Below are 22,514 nucleotides of genomic sequence, written 5' to 3'. Positions count from 1 at the left end.
TTCGCTGAAAAGAGGAAAGGCCTTTGGACCTGATGGGATACCAGTTCAATTTTACACAGAGTACGCGAAGGAACTTGCCCCCCTTCTTGCAGCGGTGTACCGTAGGTCTCTAGAAGAGCGTAGCGTTCCAAAGGATTGGAAAAGGGCACAGGTCATCCCCGTTTTCAAGAAGGGATGTCGAGCAGATGTGCAGAACTATAGACCTATATCTCTAACGTCGATCAGTTGTAGAATTTTGGAACACGTATTGTGTTCGAGTATAATGACTTTTCTGGAGACTAGAAATCTACTCTGTAGGAATCAGCATGGGTTTCGAAAAAGATGGTCATGTGAAACCCAGCTCGCACTATTCATCCACGAGACTCAGAGGGCCATAGACACTGGTTCACAGGTAGATGCCGTGTTTCTTGACTTCCGCAAGGCGTTCGATACAGTTCCCCACAGTCGTTTAATGAACAAAGTAAGAGCATATGGACTATCAGACCAATTGTGTGATTGGATTGAGGAGTTCCTAGATAACAGGACGCAGCATGTCATTCTCAATGGAGAGAAGTCTTCCGAAGTAAGAGTGATTTCAGGTGTGCCGCAGGGGAGTGTCATAGGACCGTTGCTATTCACAATATACATAAATGACCTTGTGGATGACATCGGAAGTTCACTGAGGCTTTTTGCAGATGATGCTGTGGTGTATCGAGAGGTTGTAACAATGGAAAATTGTACTGAAATGCAGGAGGATCTGCAGCGAATTGACGCATGCTGCAGGGAATGGCAATTGAATCTCAATGTAGACAAGTGTAATGTACTGCGAATACACAGAAAGATAGATCCTTTATCATTTAGCTATAAAATAGCAGGTCAGCAACTGGAAGCAGTTAATACCATAAATTATCTGGGAGTACGCATTAGGAGTGATTTAAAATGGAATGATCATATAATGTTGATCGTCGGTAAAGCAGATGCCAGACTGAGATTCATTGGAAGAATCCTAAGGAAATGCAATCCGAAAACAAAGGAAGTAGGTTACAGTACGCTTGTTCGCCCACTGCTTGAATACTGCTCAGCAGTGTGGGATCCGTACCAGATAGGGTTGATAGAAGATATAGAGAAGATCCAACGGAGAGCAGCGCGCTTCGTTACAGGATCATTTAGTAATCACGAAAGCATTACGGAGATGATAGATAAACTCCAGTGGAAGACTCTGCAGGAGAGACGCTCAGTAGCTCGGTACGGGCTTTTGTCAAAGTTTCGAGAACATACCTTCACCGAAGAGTGAAGCAGTATATTGCTCCCTCCTACGTATATCTCGCGAAGAGACGATGAGGATAAAATCAGAGAGATTAGAGCCCACACAGAGGCATACCGACAATCCTTCTTTCCACGAACAATACGAGACTGGAATAGAAGGGAGAACCGATAGAGGTACTCAAGGTACCCTCCGCCACACACCGGCAGGTGGCTTGCGGAGTATGGATGTAGATGTAGATGATGTAGATGTAGAACTACTTCACCTTCGAGGGGCAGAAATACAAACAGGGCAGAGATACAGCCATGTAAACCATGAGAGCTCCTTCCTATGCTAACCTTTTCATTGGTTGTTTGGAGGGTGCTTTCCTGGGATCCATATGTCTTCAGCCGCTGGTTTGGTTTAGATACATTTATGACATCTTTACCATATCGACTCATGGGGAGTCTGACCTATTAAAATGCCTGGAATCTCTGAATATCTTCTCTCAATTAAATTTTGCATGCTCCTATTCCGAATCTTGTGCCACTGTCCTTGATTTTAATCTTGTCCTCACCAAAGGCCAGTTACACAATTCTGTCCACATAAAACCTACTAACAAACAACAGCACTTACATTTTGATAGTTACCATCCTTTCCATGTCAAATGTTCTCTCCCCTATGGCCTTGGCATTCGAGGCAAACTTATTTGTTCGTTTGCAGACTCCTTACAGCAATACACTGCCATTCTCACCTCAGCCTTCACTGACGTAATTACCCCACCAGCCTAGTTCAAAAGCAGATTTTCCAGGCCATCACATCCAATCGTGGTACTGCTGACCCCTCCAGAAGACAAATGTGGATCACACACTGGTCACTCAGTATTATCCTGGTCTGGAATGTATTAATCAGCTACTTCAACAAGGCCACGACTTCATAAAACCATGCCGTGAAATGAGATCCTTTCTGTCTCAGATTTTGCCCACCACACATAGAATTGCTTTTTGTCGCCCTCCCAATCTCTGCAATACAGTATTCTTGTCAGACCCTATGCTCCTTCTGCACCCATCTCTCTACCCTATGGTTCCTACCCCATGACCGCCCCGTTGCCAGACTTGTCCTCCACACCCTCCTACCACCACTTACACCAACCCTGCAAGTAGCAAAACATACTATCAAAGGGAGTGCCACCTGTGAAATGACACTTCATATACCAGCTGTTACATAAATACTGTTCGACCCTTTATATTGGCATGACTACCACCAAATTGCCAGTTAGGACAAATGGGCATAGGCGACGGTGTATACTGGCAACATGCAATATTCTGTTGCAGAGTATGCTCTACAACATGACAGTTGTGACCTTGGTGCCTGTTTCACCACATGTACCATCTGGATTCTTCCCTCATATACCAGTTTCTCAGAGCTCCACAGGTGGGAACTTATGCTAAAACATGTCCTTAGTTCTCATCACCCACCTGGCCTTATATTCATGTCAATTTCTTCCATCTCAGCACTTGTTCACAGTAACTACCCTTTTCTTCTCTCCGTTTAGTTTTATACATCTTTCATTGTCATACCGGTTTTTTTTTTTTTTTTTTTTTTTTTTTTTTTTTTTTTTTTTACCGGCTACTCCCACCTCTGTTATGTACAATGCATTTAGATTTTCACTCTTATTAACACATGCACGATATTTAAGCAGGAATCTCTGTCTTGCACACTGGACTCGCATTTGGGATGACGACGGTTCAATCCCGTCTCCGGCCATCCTAATTTAGGTTTTCCGTGATTTCCCTAAATCGCTTCAGGCAAAATGCCGGGATGGTTCCTTTGAAAAGGCACGGCCGATTTCCTTCCCCACCCTTCCCTCACCTGAGCTTGCGCTCCGTCTCTAATGACCTCGTTGTCGACGGGACATTAAACATTAATCTCCTCCTCCTCCTCTCTGTCTTGCATGTTACCTTGCCAGGTTGTCAAATCCCATATGACGCAGTCCCCAACAATCAGTCTTTTCTTCTCATCTTGTAAGTCTTCCCTGACCCGCAGTTCTTGGTGACTTTGCCAAAATCTACCCCTTTTCCTAGACCTCTCCAGTCCTTTTCCTTCAGCCCTCTTCCTTCCCCTTCCACCCTACTGCCTGAAGAAGGAGCCACTGAAAGCTGGCATAATTATAACCTTCTTTTATGTGTGTGTTTTGCCACCAGTTGGTGAGTAGATTTTTTACCTATCCAATTAAATTATTTTGTCAAAAATTTATTGTTGTCATTGTTATAAATAAAGCAAGAGGGATAGATAACATTCCATCAGAATTTCTAAACTCACTGGGAGAAGTGGCAACAAAACTATTATTTATGTTGGTGTGTATGAAGTATGAGACTGGCGATATACCGTCAGACTTCCGGAAGAACACCATTCACACAGTTCTGGAGATAGTAAGGGCCGACAAATGCAAGAATTACTGCACAGTTGGCTTAATGGTTCATGCATCAAAGTTGCTGACAAGAGTGATATATGGGAGAATGGGAAAGAAAATTGAGGCCCAGATAGATGATGATCATTTTGTCTTTAGAAAATGTAAAGGCACGAGAGAGGTAGTTCTGATGTTGTGGTTGATAATGGGAGCAAGACTGAAGAAAAATGAAAACACGTTCATATGATGTGTCAACCTGGAAAAAGTGTTGAAGAATGTAAAATATAATGTAGCTGGATAGATAAAAAAATCTACTCTCCAAGCAGTGGCAGGAGAACACAAATATAAGAGAATGTTATACTTATGCAAGCTTTCAGAGCCAGTGGCTCCTTCTTCTGGCAGAAGGGTTGAAGGGGAAGGAAGAGAGGTGAAGGAAAAGGACTGGAGGGGTTTATAAAAAGGGGTAGATTTTGGGAAAGTCACCCAGAACTGCAGGTCAGGGGAGAGTTACCTTACGGGATGGGAAGGAAATACAATGTAAAATGGTTCAAGATGTTCGACGTTCTGAGAAAAAGAGAGGTAAGCTACAGGGAAATATAGGTAATATGTAATATGTGCAAGAGTAATATGTAATATGTGCAAGAACCAAGAGTAAATAACAAGACTAGAAGACCAAGAATGAAGTGCTTGGATGAAAAAGGATGTATGAGAGGGATGTAGTCTTTTGACACTAGTGTTCAATCTTTACATTGAAGAAGCAATGACAGAAATAAAAGAAAGATGCAAGAGTGGATTAAAATTCAGGGTGAAACGATATCTATGATAAGATTTGCTGATGATATTGCTGTCTTCAGTGAAGAATTTCAGGAACTGTTGAATGGAATGAACAGCCTAATGAGTTCAGAATATGGATTGAGAGTTAATCCAAAAAACATGAAAGTAATGAGAAGTGGCACAAATGAGAACAGCAAGAAACTTAACACCAGAATTGGGGATCATGGAGTAGATGAACTTAAGGAATTCTGTTACCTAGGCTGCAAACTAACCCATGGATGGAGCAAAGAGGTCATAAAAGGCAGTGTTGCACTGGTTAAAAGGACATTGCAGGCCAAAAGGAGTATCAAACATAGGCCTTAATTCGAGGAAGAAATTTCTGAGAATATATGTTAGGAGCACAGCATTGTATACCAATTAAATTTGGACTATACAAAAGCCAGAACAGAAGACAACCTAAGCACTTGAGGTGTGCTTCAGATGATTGTTGAAAATTAGGTGGTCTGGTAAAGTAAGAAGTGAATAGGTTCGCTGCAGAATTGATGAGGAAAGGAATATATAGAAAACATTGACAAGAAGAAGGGACAGGATGACAGGACATGTTTTAAGACATCAGGGCATAATTTCCATGGAACTAGAGGGAGTTGTAGAGGTCGAAAACTTTAGAGGAAAACAAAGATTGCAATACATACAGCAAACAATTGAGGACATAGGTTGCACTTGTTACTCTGAGATGAAAAGGTTGGCACAGGAGAGGAATTCATGGCAGGTTCATCAAACCAGTCATAAGACTGATGACTCAAAAAAAAAAAAAAAAAGTAAGTTAGTACCGATATTTGTATTTTGCATACATATGTTGTCTAGAACTCCTCTCATTTACTGAATGTATTTTAGCCTTGTTTGTGAATTGATTAAAGATGGAGACTCAGAGGGCCCCCGGACTAGAGGCTTGGGGTGGATCGCCCCCTCCACCCCACCTTAGTCTGCCACTGCCCTGGACCACACCTTAAATTACTTTTACACCTGTTAATAAGTCTCCATCCGAGATAACACACTGTGTCTTTCCCATCAAGAAATACCATCCAGTCACAAATTTTGCTCGATGCCCCATGTGATCCTACTTTTGATATAAGCGTATGTGTGGTGCCGGTACGTGTCTTTTGGACATAAAGAAATACTGCAGCTATCTGGCTGCCTTGCTCCATGGCTGTCAGAAAGTCGTGTCAGAAGTTGCAAGTCGAGTTTCACACGATCGATGTTCTCAGAATGTGTGCTTGTATTTGTGGAGGAGGCCATTCTGTTTGAGATATTTTGTTACATTTGAATTCAGAATATATGCTAAGATCAAACAATGGAAAATCCAGGATGGAACGTAACAATACCAGAGAAGGAAAGTTGCTACTCACCATATAGCAGAGATGCTGAGTCGCAATAGGCACAACAAAAAGATTCACACAATTAAAGCTTTCAGCCATTAAGGCCTTTGTCAGCAGTAGACACGCACACACACACACACACACACACACACACACACACACACACACACACACACACACACACACACGTACGCACGCACTCACGTAAACACAACTTGCACACATGTCTGCAGTCTCAGAAGACTGAAACCACACTGCGAACAGCAGCACCAGTGCATGATGGGAGTGGCGACTGGGTGGGGGTAAGGAGGAGGCTGTGGCAGGGAGGGGGAGGGATAGTATGGTGGGAGTGGCAGACAGTGAAGTGTTGCAGTTGAGACGGAGGGCAGGAGAGAAGGTGGGGAGGGGGTAAGTAGTAGAAAGGAGAGAAATAAAAGAAATAAAAAGAAATTAAAAGACTGGGTGTGGCGGTGAAACGGTGGCTGTGTAGTGCTGGAATGGGAGCACGGAAGAGGCTGGATGGGTGAGGACAGTGAGTAACAAAGGTTGAGGCCAAGAGGGTTACAGGAATGTAGGTTGTGTTGCAGGGAAAGTTCCCACCTGCGCAATACAGAAAAGCTGGTGTTAGTGGGAAGGATCCATATGGCACAGACTGTGAAGCAGTCATTGAGATGAGGGATATCATGTTTGGCAGCGTGTTCAGTAACAGGGTGGTCCACTTGTTTTTTGGCCACAGTTTGTTGGTGGCCATTGATGCGGACAGACAGCTTGTTGGTTGTCATGCCTAAATAGAATGCAGTACAGAGGTTGCAGCTTAGCTTGTAAATCACATGACTAGTTTCACAGGTAGCCCTGCCTTTGATGGGATGGGTGATGTTAGTGACTGGACTGGAGTAGGTGCTGGTAGGAGGATGTATGGGACAGGTCTTTCATCTAGGTCTACTACAGGGGTATGAGCCATGAGGTAATGGGTTGGGAGCAGGGGTCGTGTAGGGATGGACGAGTATATTGTGTAGGTTCGGTGGACGGTGGAATACCGCGGTAGGAGGGGTGGGAAGGATAGTGGGCAGAACATTTCTCATTTCGGGGCACGACGAGAAATAATTGAAACCCTGGTGGACAATGTAATTCAGTTGCTCCAGTCCTGGATGGTACTGAGTTATGAGGGGAATGCTCCTTTGTGGCCGGACTGTGGGACTTTGGGAGGTGGTGGGAGACTGGAAAGATAAGGCACGGGAGATTTGTTTTTGTACAAGGATGGGAGGATAATTAGGGTCAGTGAAGGCTTCAGTGAGACCCTCGGTATATTTAGAGAGGGACTGCTCGTCACTGCAGAAGCGATGACCTGGGGTGGCTAGGCTGTACAGAAGGGACTTCTTGGTATGGAATGGGTGGCAGCTAAGGTTCTACATCAAATGGCTGTCAAAGATGTCAGGTGGTAGTTCTGTGGATCATTTCTGCTACCCTTCTTGTAGATTGTGTGACCTGTATCTTCTAATCACTGGGTACAGTTTTTTGTCCGAGGCAGCTTTGGTATTTTACTGTTAAAAGAGGTGCTAAGTTGACCTAGGCAACTGGAAAACCGCAGCGCCGTCAGATGAGTCACAATTTCAGTCATTAAGAGCTGACGGTAGAGTTCGAGTGTGGTGCTGACCCCACAAAACTGTAGACTCAGGTTGTCAACAAGGCAAGCTGGTGGTGGCTCCGTAATGGTGTCGGCTGTGTTTACACAGAATGGACTGCGTCCTCTGGTGCAGCTGAACCTGGCACAACTGGAAATGGTTGTGTTTGGCTATTTGGAGACCATTTACAGTCATTCGTGGACTTCATGTTCCTAAACAATGATGGAATTTTTATGGATGACAGGTTGCCATGTCACTGAATAAAATTGTTCGCAATTGGTTTGAAGAACATTGTAGACAGTTAGAGTTAACAATTTGGCCACCCAGATCACCCGACACGAACCCCGTCGAACATTTATGAAACGTAATTGAGAGGTCAGTTTGAGCACAAAACCCTGCACTGGCAACACTTTCACAATAATTGCAGTGTGGCTCAGTGTTTCTGCAGGGGACTTCCAAGAACTCGTTTAGTCCATACCATCTGGAGTTGCTGCACTGTCCTGGTAAAAGGAGGCCTGATGCATGACTTCTGTCACCTCAGTGTACAGCCCTATGCTTTATTTTGCACCTGTTACACCGTAGTCTCTGTTCTTTTAGAAGTATCTTTATAGTGTATTTTGTGGAGGGTCCCTCTTATGGTGAACTGTTCTGCTAGATGGTATGGTCACCTGTTGAAAACAAATTATAAGATGAACATCAACAAGTAAAGCAAAGGCAAAGGAGTGTAGTCAAATTAAATTGGGCTATATTTAGAGGACTAAATTAGAAATGAGACTTTAAAAATAGGAGATGATTTTATTATATGAGCAGAAGAATAATTCATGCGCGTGGTCGAGCGGTAGCGTTCTCGTTTCCCGCGCCCCGGTTCCCGGGTTCGATTCCCGGCGGGGTCAGGGATTTTCTCTGCCTCGTGATGACTGGGTGTTGTGTGATGTCCTTAGGTTAGTTAGGTTTAAGTAGTTCTAAGTTCTAGGGGACTGATGACCATAGATGTTAAGTCCCATAGTGCTCAGAGCCAATAATTCATGACGGTTGAATGGGGAGAATATAAAATGTAGACTCACAACAGGAAGTTAAGTATTTGTGAAAATTAGGAAATCATTACTGAAGGTATTTGTCTGGAGCAGTGTCATACAGAAGTGAAACATGGATGATAAGCAGTTGATAAGAGAGTAGGATAGACGAAACAACAATATGGCTAGTACTTTTCCACGTGTCACTTGCTGTCAAAGCTGAAGTGAGCAGAGGCAAAGAGACAAGAGTGATGACCCTGTGTGCACCCACCCACACATACAGCCCCCCCCTCCCCCCCCCCTCCGCACACACACACACACACACACACACACACACACACACACACACACACTAGGAATTTTGCCTTTTGAAGTTAAGTGTTGGTCAAACTATCCCAGTTTTATTTTGATACTGTCCTTTTACTCGTAGCTTTGTCTGTGTATGCAATACGTCACGTATATTGCACGCGCGTGTACACACACACTCTCACACATCTGAATCTCTGCTGTTCTACAGCGTTCATATCCAGAGAATGTGTTAAATTTATCTGTGGTACTCAGCCATGTACCATGATATTTGCTCCAGAAACTCATCAGCGAAAATGTTGGCCCATCATAGTGATCATTCTCACGACCTGGTTGACACATCAAATGGTACAAATAACACAAATTGCACTTTGTACTTTTAAAGCATTCTGATTCAGTAAACTATGGGAAAGGAATACTAACAGTTTGCATTAATACATTTTTACATATCACCCTCATCTCATACCCATCCCAATGGGTACCAGGGGTATCTTACTCTCACACTTTTTTTATACGAAAAGTGTCATGTGTATACCAAATTATGCTGAAATTGTTTCATAAAAATAATCAGAAAAAATTTAGATCTCTATCCTAATCTAATTTTCTCCTCCTACTTTTCTCACTGCACATCCACTCCATCTTATACCTGCACACTACCCATCTCCATAATTCACCTATATCTTCTACTCCTTACCCCTCTATCTGTCCATATTCTCCTCACCCCATTTCTCTATCAATGTCTTATGTCACTCCATTTTAGGTTTTCACCCCCACATAGCTTCTTTTCATAGAGTCTGTGTTATGTACATCAAGTTTGATTGAAATGCATCCAAAGGCTTGGGAGGAGATGTGAAACATAGATACATATATACATACATTTAAATATATGTAGATATAAGGTATCACAAAAATGAAAATTAATACTAAAATTCTAATGTGTACTTGACATCACAAAAAGTGGCAGCAGAAAATCATGGCCCATATCAAAGCCCAGTACATCACTAACATGTATGTAATGCCGATACCATTCAGCTGGATTCCTCTAAAACATGTTGAAGAGAAATTATTACTTGACATATTATGCAAAATTGTCCTTTCTGTACTCTAGACCTATTACAGCAAGAAATAAAACTTTTCTGCAAATAAAATATGCTGTTATTAACTGAAGATACACCACAACACTCCTAAAAGAAAAGTATTTGCTTATCTTCACTGTCACTGAATGGTGAACCAGCAAAATTTTTATGTAAATGGGCAGACTCAATTCCATGTTAAGTTGCAACAGGATTCTTTATTCTTTTTCTTCTTTGTCATAAGAGACACATGCTATATGGAAGACTCCTCTATTCTGATAATGTGCACTTAATTTTCCATTGTAGTTGTGACAGTTTATAGGATCCAAATCAGTGAGAGTCACTTGTGGTGGCAAGTTTGATAAAACTAGCAGCAACAGTTGCTGTTAGTCACAAATTTGAGATGGCTCAGACTTCTGCAAAAATTTTGATAATTTTCTTCGTAATATGATTCAGCTATCTTGGGACCAGACTTCACTTTTGCTTGTAATTGGCTTATCTGCTATCTCTGTTCTTCAGAGAATTCCTCTTGTTTTCTGTTGCTTGTATGTTCCCTCTGTCTATCATTGGTTTCTCAATATTACTTCTGTAAGTGGTCCTGTCTTGTATAGTGTCCTTTGTACTGCCAGACTTGGTTTAGGTCTTCTCTGATTTTGCCTACTTGTCTGGTATATACATGGTTTTGATGGAGGTTCTCATAGTACGTCAGTATCCTCTTTGTCAGTCTGCTCGAGTGCACATGTTTTATGAGGGAAGATCAGAAAGTAATAAACAATAATTTTATTACCAAAAAGTTAATAGGTAACAAAACAAAAAAAATCACGAATGTACTATCATCTTTTATCTACAGGGTGTCCCAAAAAGAACGACCTGATTTTAAATAGAATTATTTATTTGGAAGAAGGGCTTAACACCAACAAATAGCATACTAAATTACTCAGAAAAGACTGAAGTTTATAAAAATCCATCATAAATGTTCAATATATCCTCCATTGGCTGCAAGGACGACATCTAGCCGATAGTCGAATTCATCCCAAACTGAGCGTAAGGTGTCTTCTGTCACTGAAACTACAGCAGCTGATATTCTGATTTTTGGTTCATCAATGTCACGAGGTAAGGGAGGAACATAAACACATTGTTTAACATATCCCCATAGAAAGAAATCACATGGTGTTAAGTCACGGGACCTAGGAGGCCAAGAGTGTAAAGCCTGGTCTCGCAGTCCTGTATGCCCCATCCAACGTTGGCATTGAGGAAACTGTGCATGTTGTTGTGCCAGTGTGGTGGTGCTCCATCTTGCTGATAGATGAAATTGTCAGAGTCAAGTTGTGGGAATAACCAGTTCCGTAGCATTGCAAGATATGATTGTCCTTTTCTCCCTCAAAAAAGTAGGATCCATAAACCTTGCTTTGCGAAACAGCACAAAAAACATTCACCTTTGGAGAATCACATTCATGTTCAATTGTTTCACGAGGATTTTCGAGCCCCACTATACACATATTATGATGGTGAACCTTACCACTAATATGGAAAGCTGCCTCATCACTGAATATCAACCGTGACATAAAAATGTGATCTTTCATGTCCTCTAGAACAGCATTGCTAAAGTCCACTTGCTTCACTTTGTCAGTATCTCGAAGGGCTTGTACCAGTTGTAATTGGTATGGTTTGAGGGCTAAACGACGCCGTAACACACGCCACACTGTCATGCACAGTAATGCAAGCTCTCAGCTAGCACGACACGTAGACTTATGGGGACTCCACTCAAATGCTCATCGGATTTGTTTCACTGTTTGATCAGTAATGCATGGCCAGCCAGAACTTTTGCCTTTACAGAGGCACCCTGTTTCTTCAAACTGTTTATACTACTGTCGAATGTTCTTTGGTGATGGTGGTTTAGCACGAAATCGAATATGAAATGCTCTCTGAACTGCGATCACTGATTGAGTACGACTAAATTCAATAACACAATACGCGTTCTGTTGCGCGGATGCCATATTGCGCGAGACTGGCTGCAAGCTCCAAATCAGTGCTCGTAGCAACATCTAACAGATTTTTTCTGAAACCCTAGACCATGCCAGTTACATCTAGTCTCAATATTATTACAAGTTAAAATCGAGTCATTCTTTTTGGGACACCATGCACTTTTCCACACAGTCCTCAACATTCTCAACACATTTCTTCCCTTGTGGTACCAATTTCAATATATTCTGCTTGTAGAAGTCCATTTTGTGGAGTATAGCCATCTGCTGACTACTGATTTCACTTCCACATCTGTTGCAAAGCGTTGGACGCCCAGGAATTTATTCGTGGGACCAACAGATGAAATTTATGCTGGTGCAAGATCTGAATTGTATGGTGGATGCTGGAGCACCTCACACTCAAATTTGGCAATTTTCTCACTAACAGGGGCAACAACATGGGGGTGAGCATTGTCATGAAGAAGTCTGACCTGTCAGCATTAATATTGTGGTGTTTCTCGTGAAGGGCATGACACAACTTAACCAAAGTTTTAATGCGGGCTGCAGCATTCACAGTGGTCCCGTGTTCAGCAAAGTCCACCAATAACACACCATGCATATCCCAGAACACTGTCACAAGCACGTCCGTAGCAGACTGAGTCATTTTGAATTTTTTTCATACTTGGGAACCAGCATCTTTCCACTCCATAGAGACCCGCTTGGTTTTGGACCTGTAGTGGTACACCCATGATTCGACACCAGTGTCGAATCCTTTCAGAAAGTCATTTTCTTCCATGGCAAAATGTGTTAAGTGATCTAAGCTTGTCATCATTTGCTGGCCTCGTAGTTTTCTATCAGATTCTTAGGCATCCAGCAGCGACTAACTTTATGAAATTTCAACTTGTCATTGGACAATATCATACACCACTCCATGGGAAATGCTGAACTGCTGTGATAAGGTTTTCAGTTGCAGTCGCTGGTCATCTAAAATTGCTGCCTCAGTGGCTTTGACATTCTGTGGGGTTGCAACTGTTACTGCCCGCCCGGAGCATGGCACATGAATAAGGTTTACACAGCCCTCGTGGAAGGATGTGGACAAGCTGAAGACATGGCTATGGTCCAACTGTCATCCCCCTACATATCATGCATGTACCCATGAATTTGCTTCGTTTATGCTTTTTGGGCCACAAATATCAACCTACACTTACACCATGTTTGTTTTGTAGTTCAGGCTTCTCTCACTAGAGCTGCACATAAAAGCAAAATACCCTCTTTATCACAGACTTCAAACTATATCCTCAAGAAATTTCGACAGTCCAGCTGCAATACCAGGGGAGAAACAAATTATTGTGCATTTCCAATGCTCTCTCGTACATGGCTGTAGAACGTCATGCTTTGTTTCTTTATGATATCATTCAGGGGGTCAATGTGTTGATACACTGCATTCTGACATCCACCATGTTTCTTCATGTGTGTGCTGGGTAAGGTCTACTGTGCCGTCTTTATGAGATTTCTGTGGAGGCCCCACCAGCTGTTTGCCTGTTTTTCTGCTAACCCAGGCATGTGTCAAAATGTACATTGGTTCTCTTGGATCTTGATACGTGTTTGAATTTCAGTGGATTCTTTTAAATGAGGATGATATGTAGGTCAAGTCCTCATTTGACTGACACATTATGAATGTGTCTGTAATGCATAGCAGAGATGATTACACAGTCAATCTGGAATTCACCTAGAAGATCATTAAGACCCTTCCAGCTCGCCCGGTTGGCTGTGCGGTCTAACGCACGGCTTCCGGACCCCGGCACGAATCCGCCTGGCGAATTTGTGTCGAGGTCCGGTGAGCCGGCCAGTCTGTGGATGGTTTTTGGGTGGTTTTCCATCTGCCTCAGCAAATGCGGGCTGGTTCCCCTTATTCCGCCTCAGCTACACTATGTCGGCGATTGCTGTGCAAACAAGTTCTCCATGTACGCGTACACCATCATTACTCTACCACGCAAACATAGGGGTTACACTTCTCTGGTGTGAGACGTTCCCTGCAGGGGGGGGGGGGGGGGGGGGGGGAGCGGGAGGGGGGTCCACCAGGGGCCGAACCGCACAATAACCCTGGGTTCGGTGTGGGCGGTGGAGGGATGAAGTGGACTGCGGCAGTCGTCGTGGGGTTGCGGACCACTGCGGCTGCGGCGGGGACAGCTGTCATTTCTAGGTCCTCGGTTAACATAATATAACATAACATAACATAACATAACACCCTTCCATATACATCTATTCTGTAATGGCTTATGAAATGAGTGGATGTGATCGTCAGATGATAATTTATGCAGAAGTCTGCTAGTCTCACATCATTCTTACTGGTGATAAGGTGCACTGGAATGTTGCCTGTGGTATTTTGTTTGTATTGTTCATGTCCAAGCTTAACGTTGAAGCCTTCCCAAATTTTTATGTGACTTTTGCCTAGTGTACGTTCCAACAAAGTCCAGTAGTCATCTACTTCTTCTGAATACTCACTAATGTCTCTGTTAAGAAGTGCGTGCACATTGATTAATGTGTTTCATTTTGTATTCATCGCAGTACATCCAAGTCTGACAGTAACCACACTTAATGGTTACTGATTCTGTTGTATTCCATTGCTCCATTGCACCGTGCTGATAAACTGAACAAAATTTCTTCACGTATTATATATGATGGAGAAGCCAATATAAAACAAAATTCAACAGGATTTCAAATTGTCACGAGTGATACTCTAAATATCCTGATTTGCATCAATATTATGCTACTTGTGGTCTTGCGGTATCGGTCTCGCTTCCCACGCATGGGGTCCCGGGTTTGATTTCCGGTGAGGTCAAGGATTTTCCGTGCCTCAAGATGACTGGGTGTTGTTGTGTCATATTTATCATCATCATTCATTGTCATTACAGTTGGAGGAAGGCAATGGCAAACCACCTCCGCTAGGACCTTGCCTAGTACGGCGGTGCGAGTCTCCCGCATCATCCCCTATGCTCCTTGGATTGTGGGACCTTATCATCATATGCTACTCACCATATAGCAGAGATGTTGAGTCACAGATAGGCGCAACAAAAAGAGTGTCACACAAGAAGCTTTTGGCCAACAAAGCCTTTGTCAAAAATTGACAAAACACACACACACACACACACACACACACACACACACACACACACACACACACGCACACGCACGCACACTCTTACACACCCAGACACACTATTGACTGCAGCTTGATTGTATTGTTTTTCAAGTGAAGATTGACATCATTTAAAAGCAGTATGTGTCCCATGGCTGTACCTGTGCTTTCAAGCCCTTTGAAATCACCAGATAAACAAGTTATTTGCCCTCAGGTACGTACAATGCTCCAAACAATTCTTTCACACTGATCACTGCAAGAATCTAACAATAATACAGCTATTTCCCTCTCACTGGAAAAGAAAAAAAATCTTTCAGATGATGTTCGACCTGGTCAGATGTTTGTTTACCAGATTTTGATGCTGTTAGAAGCACATTTGGGGCTTCAAAAAGAAATTTTTGAATTCTCGGTGCAAACTCATCATTACTTTCTTTTACAACTATGGAAAGTCAGGTGCAGCTATGGAACTTATATGTTGGAAGAACTTTGTGAGAAGATTTTCAAATCTAGTTCTGTCGAATGATTATGATTTCACTCTCCACTTGGGAAACAATGCAGCGAAACTGCTGTCACTAGTACATGATCAATTCTCTCCACCAAGGCTTACCGATATACTGAAGTATGCCTAATAGAAATCAGGCTATTTAGAGGATCACCTGTGACAATTTGAAATCCTGCAGAATTTTGTTTCATATTGGATACTTTGTCATGTATATTAGGTGAAGAAATGTTGTTCAGTTTATGTGTGTGGTGTAAACAATTTATGTTTTGACCATTTCCTTATAGATTATCATTATTGTAATAATTTTCTACCATAATAGTGAGTTATTCGCTATTTTAAATTAACAAGTTACATGTGTGTGAAATGATAAACAAAAAAGAAGATAGACATAAATATAAAACAACAATTTAAAACATAAAAGAAATATAAGTAATTATAATAGTAATTAATGTTAAGATATTTTATTTAGCTGTGTTGAAAATATTCCAACAGCATATTGCGTAAGGCTTATTTTCCGAAAGGGTATTTCAGAAGAAAGCTTTATTACTCAGGGATGTATGTGGCTCAAAAGCTTCTCTAATGGATGTTATAACACAAATTCTCATGTTTCAAAATTAGTTCATGGTGGAAGGGCATTTTGCAAAATTTCAAATTATTGCAGAAGTTGATTATATAGTTTTCAAGTACGTTAATTACACATCAACTTTTATATGAAAAAATTTTTTATGTATCATTATTTTTAAGATACCCCTCTGAACCTAAAATGCCAAATTACCTTTTGGGATGAGGTTTATCCCTTGAAAGTGAAATTGGGCACAAATGGAAAAGTATGTGTTGCTCTATTTTGCCCCTCTACACACCCTACAAGTTTCATCAAGATCATTTATTGACACTTGGGAATGTTCCCTTGTGAGTCGCTGGCTAAAGTGTAATGGTCAGCAGTAGAGTAAGCAGTGAGCTGCATCACTAGGTGAACAGACGCTGGTCGCTAGCCACTGAGTCTCTTGGATTTAGGTGTGCTTAGCCCTCATTTGGTCACAGAAAGCAGGGTCACCTCCTTCAGCATTTCCACCAGAAATAATAATAACAATAATAATAAATTAATTGTGTCGCAATTTGGCAGAAGGACAAAGACTGTCAAAAGCTGATTATTTAGTCTACAAAGAGCAGCAGCATGGATGCTGATGTTTTCTTACAATTATATTATTGAATTATGGCAACAGAAGGCACTTTAACAGACCAATTGCAGAACACTCAAAAGTAAGAGATTTCAGGTCACTAGACCTTAGTTAAAAGAAAAAGAAAAGAGGTCATAAAACCACTCGAGGCCCTCAGATCTTCTGCACCATGCTTACTGAATAAAATGCACTTTGGCTGATGCACATTTATTCTACCTAATAACCATAGAAAAATCAGTGATTATATTCATGAAAAGTGTTTATGGGTTACTGGATAATGGCAGGAGACTGCCTGAATGATAATGCAAAACAGTGTGCATTGTGATTGTCTATAAGTACATATTGTATTGTTCTTACCTATATTATTATATAAGTCTGTAATTATTATTAAAGTAAAGTTAATCTTCAGTTGTATGAACAACTTTATCCACACAAAAAATGAAAAAAGTAAGTGTAAGAATTTGAACCTGTGATGTCCCAATTATTACGTAATCACTCTAATTGCTGAGCCAACTGACCATTCGAAACAGATAAAGTACTGAAACATAACAACTGTTTCTCAAAAGCGTTATCACCACATGAAGTGACAAGATTGAGCTGCATTGACCGAAAAGGTGTCTGTCGAATACCTGAACCACTTCCTTTTGACTCCAGCCACTTTGTTGATGAGCCCTGCTTGATTGCAAACAGGCTATTTGTGACTATGTCATTGATTACTGATCTTGTGGAGGAAGGATATTTTATGGCAATGGAGGCTGGGGCACAAAGACCACGTAACTGTCACCAGTCTTTGTGAGTCAGCCAAGCTGTCACGGTGTTCCTGAGCACAGTGTGCAACAGTGGATGAATCGATGATACAGCTATACTGGAGAATTCAGGGGTGTGAATCCTTTGTTTAATCAGGGTGAAACGTGAAATTAACAAGACAAAGTAGCACAACAAAACAAAAAACAAACATTCCCGGAGGTGGGCTTCAATCCGTATCCTCTTGTTGAGCAGTCTCTTATTGGTCTGTTGTCTATGTCTCTGAATTATGATGTCACCATGAGTGATATTCAGGCACTTCTCACTGTTCTACTCTTGATTCCATTTTATGACTTTAAGTGCCTTTTCCTTGTAGGAAATACTAGGAACAACATTGAGCAAATTTTTTGTGTGCATTTTTAGATGGTTCATTCTGTTAATAAGGCATAATTCTGTTAGTTACACACACTGTTATCGGCGACCATTACTTTTATCAGCAGTGTTGTACAGTGTGTAATGATACTGACTCGTGCATAATGCGACAGGCAATTTGAATTTCAGGTACTGTCACTTCTTGTACTCTCAAATGTACATACCTGCTGAGTAATGTCTGCTCTGAATAATCTTCTTCTCCTCTATCACTTTTACATTCCATAAAAAATATTTAATCATTGTAAAATTGTGTATTTTGATATTACTGATGTAAATACAGCAGTATTGCTTTTACTGTTTCAATTTTTAACAGATACACAGGTTCCATTAACTACAGTGAATCGGCGAGAACTTCCTCAGTCGTGTTTGAGCAACAAATTGAGCAAGCTAACTCTTGCAACATTTGACGAAGATGGTAATTATTAATTTAGCATGAAAACTTATTGAAAATATTATTTTAAAAACTTACCAGTTTAGTTCTTTGGATTGTTCAGTCTCACAACTGAAACTTCAAATCTTAGTCAGTAGATGTTACTATATTGCTTAAAAACTGAAGTACAGAAGATGTATGGACTTCATTTCAATCAAAGCTTGTATTCAATTAATTTTTTTTATTTCACATTTTTCAGGACGCTGTATTGGTCAGATGGGCTCTTGGTCATTCAGTTATTAGACTCCCAGTATTTACAGGCACCCTTTTCTTCTCAAATATGTGGTGTAGCTGAATAATCGCCCTGTGTAAAGTAAGTATCTTGCATGAAATCAAATCATTAACTGTATTTTGATTGTGTTATGAGAAGTAAATTTTTAAAAGTCATTTGTTAATTACATTTCATTCTGTTCCATCTGCAGTTTTATTCACAACAATATTTTCATACTGCATAATGTGTGATGGTAGGGGGGGGGGGGACATTCATTTTCACGTAGATGAGTAACAAATTTATATTATGGTCATACTGTCCACTTTATTGTCAATTAATTTGAAAGTTAAATTCATATAGCAACTGAGGATTTATTTAGGAAAATGGAAAACTTAATTTTTGTAATTATAGTGTCTGGTATCTGTTTCTGCTGCAACGTTTGCCTTTAAATATAAGTGTGTTGAGATTCGAGTTTGTTGTCTTCTCTTTGCTCTGAATGGCTGCAACTGTAGCAGAATTCTCTTTGGACTTCATGCCTGATACAGTGTTGCTATGCTGGAATCGAGAAAACTTCAGAAATATTCAGCTTTATATTAATGAATAAAAATCTTTTCTTCTGTAACAAATATTATATATTATCTTCCAAATTCAATATCTTCATCCAGTTCCGTACTTTATCAACACAAGGAACATCACATAAGTATGTGTGCTGATCCCTGGCATTACAAGAAGAATGGCATTTTAGACATTTCCAGTGACTTTGTCTGTTCGTGATCCGCATCGTGAAAGTGCGTGCTTCTACTAGGTGGTATACCGTACTACTCGAAACCCATGATGATAACTCGAGGAGAAAACGGAAAGCCCACACAGGTACTGCAATGCACAGTAATGCTGCAGTTCTTGCCATGAAGACTTGTGGAGTCCATCTGTATATACATCACATGCAAAACAGCAGACAAATTGTCCAAACAGCTTCCAATTTTTTAACCACTAAGTTATTATATGGCTTAAGTATTAATCAGTTACATTAATATAGGGCTGTACATCACTCTACCATTGCGATACAGTGCATCACAGTGCTGAACTCCTAATAAGAGGCATAACATGTGTTAATATTTTGAAGGCACATAGGGTAGTGGCGTTTTGTTTGCGTAAAATTAGGATTTCATTAGGAAAAATAAAAATAAGGAAAAATGAAAAATTAGGAAAAATAAAAATGATTTGAAAAGTAACTTGTTTTCTCTCTCAAGAATGTTAGAAAGTTTGTGATCTGCTAAAAGGGAATTCCTGTAATTGCAGTTGTAGGTTGTCCTAGTCTAAAAATTTGTGAAGAGATTGGTTATCGTTGTGTGTGTTCATTTACACAGCCTGTACAGTGGGGCTCTGATTGTCTCCACAAAGAGAAAAATCATTGAGTTACAACACGCATATCTAGAATATTTTAGCACCAGACGGTAGACTCACCAGTCATTGTTAATACTGACAGAAAATGAATATCGCATGTGATTTAGCCACTTGTTAACTCAGTTTATTGTACGATCTTGAAAGTATTTATCTTTATATATTGTATCTTATTTTTCTCAGATTACACGGGATCATATGTGCTACAGCTACTTCTGCTGGATACCGGGCCACACGGGAATCCAGGCAGAAGATCAAATAACTGAGGAGGCTGCAGGGAAGATGACAAGACAATCCTGGGGGTCCAGCTTCTCACTGCTGAGCTGAGACAGAGAGCCACGCAGGAGTGACTGTGGCTGGCAGTGAGGGACAATAAATGAGATGATCACCCTGCCATGCTGTACCTCCTGTCAGTCACTCTGGCAGGATGAAGTCATTCCGACCCTTCTTCCACATAGGACATCATCTTCTTAGTCTGTAGCATTTGTGGCATAGGAATCGGTGTACTCCTCATTTTCACTGTGATCATTTGTGTAGGAACCTGCTCTCTATTCTGTACGATGATGAGACGAGTGTGATAAAATCCTTAAGATCTCATGTAGTGTGTATGTTTGAGGCTGAGCTTTTATGAAGAAAGTTTGCATTTTATGTTCAGCTGTGACTGTTTTGTCTTTAGTTATTTCGTGCATCTTCAGTGATTTGATACATATACACATACACACACATTTTAACTAACATATGCCACATAAAAAGCAGAAATTGTTCGTATGAGAGGGTATAGGGGAGGGGGTGGGCAGATAAGTAGGGCAAATGTATTGTGAGAAAGGTCCCCCGGAGGAGGGGGGGATGGAGGATTGCAGTCTGCCACATGGGCAGGCACTAAACATATGCTGAAAAATTGTTCTTGTTAGATAGTGAAGACCACCAAAGTCTATTAAGTGCATCGGCTGCATTAAACATGAGCTCAGAATTTACAGGAAACCCCTACACACTAGCATAGTTATCCACAACCAATCTACTTACCCCAAAGAAAAAGCCAGCTTCAGATACTTACTACACAGAATGAACAGAACACCTGTGAATAAAAGTGATTAGATGGAAGAAGTAAACACAGTAAAGCAAAGAAGAGTATAGAATGGCTATAATATGAAGACAATAGATAAAGTAACAACATGTAGTCATGAAACACACACATCAAGGACTCAGCATAGCATAAAGAACTAACGGCACAATACAGAACAAACTTGAAATGCGAACCATTAACACTGATAAATATAGCCAATCTGGTATCTACCAATTAACATGCAATTGCTGTCAATCTGTGTACATGGGCCACTTGTACAGGAATTTACAAGAATAGTAAAAAGTAATAGTTACCACTCAATATTTACACACCACCAAATGCCCTAGGATCATCACACAACAATCATAGAAACATATTTGAAAATACTTGAAACTAGCAATAGCTGGCACCAGAAATCAACACCAGAAGAGAAATATCATATCCAAAAATCAATAGCCCAAGGAAAAAAATGAACTAAATGAATATACATCACTCCACAATAAAATTCAGTTTGCCACTATCAATACCTGTATAAGTAACGCCCCCCCCCCCCCCCCCACTTACACACACACACACACACACACACACACACACACACACGCACACTATGCAGCTGCAATAAAATATTATACAATCACTGAAAATGTTGTGTTTTGTGACAAAGTAGACAAAAATGCATGTGTAATCATCAAAACTTCCATTAACCAATTAAATCTGTGTTTCAACACACCAAAAATGATGGAAAACAGGGCTATAGATTAAAAAATCGCAAGTCACATGGTAAATAACTCAGTTTTGAGTCTGAAATGGATGACAAGCAGAAGATAGAAATCATTTTGTTGTCTGCAGGATGACAGGCTGTAAAATGGATAGTACACTAGTGTCCAAAATTTAAGCAACGAATAGAAATTTTGCAAGTTTGCATTTAACTTTCCACAAAACATTATAAACAGGTGATAACGAAGTAGAAACAACGTAAAGAATATATATAAACAACTGCAAAATGCTTAACAGTAGACAGAAATGTTCTTCGTTTCTTCCAACTTAACAGATTTGCACACACATTCTGACAACAGGCTAATGTGCTCAATATGGGTTGTGACCACCTCTGGTGGTAATACAGGCCTGACAGTGACGGAGCATGCTGTTAAATAACGTCATCAATGTCATGTTGAGGCAATAACGCCCATTATTCCTGTGGAGCTGTTCACAAGGCCTGGAGAGTGGTTGGTGGATGTTGACGTGATGTAACTGGTCTCCCTAATGCATCACAGACATGCAAACAAGAAGAACGAGCAGATCACACCATGTGTGCAGTATCTTCTGTTTCTAAGGAAATATCAGTCACTTGTGCCCTATGAGGTCACACGTTATCATCCATCACCTTGCAGTAATTGTACATGAAGTCCCAAGATCTCGTCACGATATCTGACACCAGTTAAACATTTCCAATTCACCTGCAAAATTTCATGAAGAGGTGTTCGAGTGGTCAACATAATCCCTCCACACACCATTAGCAACCCTCCTCAATGTTGGTCTCTTTCCACTATTTTTGGGTCTCAGAATTGTGTTCCACATTCCCTCCAGATGCGAATCAGTCGAGATTCACTCTGCAGACCAAATTGGGACTCATCTGTGAAAAGAACATTTCCCAGTG

At 40.9% G+C, this 22,514-nt stretch overlaps 1 protein-coding gene across 8 annotated transcripts in view; it reads left to right on the top strand.

Moving 5' to 3' along the window:
• Window positions 1-20,448, top strand: part of LOC126460875 (putative FERM domain-containing protein FRMD8P1) — a 330,902-nt gene extending 310,454 nt beyond the window's left edge. For all 8 annotated transcript variants that reach the window (XM_050095951.1, XM_050095952.1, XM_050095953.1 and 5 more), the window contains 3 exons: window positions 18,066-18,167; window positions 18,382-18,495; window positions 19,978-20,448. In XM_050095951.1, coding sequence (XP_049951908.1) covers window positions 18,066-18,167; window positions 18,382-18,425 — 146 coding nt within the window. In that variant the 3' untranslated portion in view covers window positions 18,426-18,495; window positions 19,978-20,448. The remainder of the gene's footprint in view (window positions 1-18,065; window positions 18,168-18,381; window positions 18,496-19,977) is intronic.
• Window positions 20,449-22,514: the final 2,066 nt, after the last annotated feature.

The sequence above is a fragment of the Schistocerca serialis genome, chromosome 1 (genome assembly GCF_023864345.2).
Source record: "Schistocerca serialis cubense isolate TAMUIC-IGC-003099 chromosome 1, iqSchSeri2.2, whole genome shotgun sequence".
NCBI classification, from domain to species: Eukaryota; Metazoa; Arthropoda; class Insecta; order Orthoptera; family Acrididae; genus Schistocerca; species Schistocerca serialis.
This window is presented reverse-complemented; position numbering and strand designations above follow the sequence as displayed.